We start from the raw sequence: 1,979 nt of genomic DNA, 5'->3' as shown, positions 1-1,979 counted from the left end.
ATCTTTAATCTTTGGAATCAGAGCGATGAACGAAGACGTGCAACAATTATTCAAAGATCCCTCCGAATAAAACCGACTGAACAACCCGTAGAATTCATGTTGTAGTGTTGGCCAGCACCTTTTAATGAATTTAAAATTAAATCCATCCGGCCCCGGAGCACGATCACCGTCAAATTCCCACACAGCTTCTTTGATCTCGGTCATAGAAAATGGGCTCTCCAGCATATTAGCATCCGAATTAGAGATTGTTACTAAATTCGGGCACTGAATCTCGGGTCTATTGTTCTCCGGTTCTGTAAACTGATGCTAAAAAAATCATAGAAAATCTCCTTTATAGCCGCCGGGTTCGTTATCCAAATATTATCCACCATCAGCCCATTTATTCGGTTCGTACTAATGTTAGAGTTAATGATTTGGTGAAAAAATGTTGAATTCTCGTCACCCTCCAAAGCCCATCTTGCCCTTGACTTCTGCCTAATATCCATATTTTTTATTCGATCAAATTCTGCCAAAAAATTCCGGCAATCAATTCTTTCCTCAAGTTCATTTTCCTCCAACCTCCTATTCTCGGCCTCATTCTCCAATGCAACAAGTCTACGTTTTTTTTCCCCGAATAAGCCCTCCCTTCTAGTCTTCTCCGCTTTCAGCCATGTTTTAATTTTGTTCTTCAGCCATCTCAATTTAATTGCTAAGGCCAAATCTTCAGGACCAGTGAATCTATAAATACTACTCACTTGCTGTACATATTCCTTAAAACCCGGGAGATCAAACCACGAGTTGAAGAATCGGAAAGGAATATGACCAAAATCAGATTGAATCATGGACAAAATAATTGGTCTATGATCGGAGGCAACTCTTTCTAGTGCAAGTACACTCGCAGAAGGCCATCTTTCCATAACACCCAAACAGACCAAATAACGATCTAACTTGCTCAATTTATCACCATTATCTGAAATGTATGTGAACCTGCCCCCTCCCATATTATACTCAACCAACCCGGCTGACAGAATAAAATGATTAAAAGCCTCCGCGTTTGATTCAAAAAACTCAGAATTCATCCTTTCGGATTCATTCCTGACTTCATTAAAGTCTCCCATAAGGATCCACAATCCTTGTATAGAATTGCGGATTGCAAGTAATTCCAACCACAAGGACCTCCTACCTCCTGCTTCATTCGGGGCATATATATTCAACATATTTATACGGGTTCCTGTATGCACCATGATACCAGATACAACAATAAAGTTCATATGTTTAATAGAATTAACACACCTGAACATGGACGGACACCACAAACAGGCCAATCCACCCGATCTTCCGTGTGACTCCACCACCTCATAATTGAACGCTGACCTCCCCCAAAATTTACTAAACATAAACGAAGTAGAATCTGATAGCTTAGTTTCTTGAATCGCGAGAAAATGAATACCATAACTGATCTTTATTCCCCGAATCCAATCCGACTTTCTGGAATCCCTCACACCCCTTAAATTGATTGATAAGCAATTCATTGGCAACCATTGTTGACACCTTCTTCAATGACTAGGTTCTTAGTCATGTCTCTAAATCCAGTGAGATCAATCCCAATTACTGACCCCACATTAGTTGTTGCATCTACCTCCTTTAAGACATCTTCAATCTGATCATGGGAAGAACCGTTGTTACCTGTCGGATCCGCTGGCCTGACCTGATCATCTCGGAGAATCTGCGGTTGCATCGGAAGCTCTGCGTTCGCATCATCCGACACAGTTCCTTCTTTACTAATCCTCTGAGTAGTGGCAGGGGAATTGAGATCTGTTGGACCGTTGTTTGACCCTAAAACGTCAGTCAAGGTAGCTCATCATCACATATAAAGGCGGAATCAGTACATATGATGTTACAATAGCTTGTCTTTTCAATTCCACTGCTTTTATTAGCTTTCTGAATGAATTTTGACAGAGTTTCGGCTCCTAAGCACACACATACACCTTTCAAGATCC

The 1,979-nt window shown here is 40.9% G+C and overlaps 1 protein-coding gene across 1 annotated transcript; it reads right to left on the bottom strand.

Annotated features, from left to right (window-relative positions):
* Window positions 1-251: 251 nt before the first annotated feature.
* On the bottom strand, window positions 252-1,511 carry LOC110944934. The gene has a single exon (XM_022186578.1). It carries the CDS (start codon window positions 1,509-1,511, stop codon window positions 252-254), a length of 1,260 nt encoding a protein of 419 aa, XP_022042270.1.
* Between the last annotated feature and the right edge of the window lie 468 nt (window positions 1,512-1,979).

This window comes from Helianthus annuus, chromosome 6 (assembly GCF_002127325.2).
Source record: "Helianthus annuus cultivar XRQ/B chromosome 6, HanXRQr2.0-SUNRISE, whole genome shotgun sequence".
NCBI classification, from domain to species: Eukaryota; Viridiplantae; Streptophyta; class Magnoliopsida; order Asterales; family Asteraceae; genus Helianthus; species Helianthus annuus.
The sequence above is the reverse complement of the archived record's forward strand: the minus strand, read 5'-3'. Positions and strand labels throughout refer to the sequence as shown.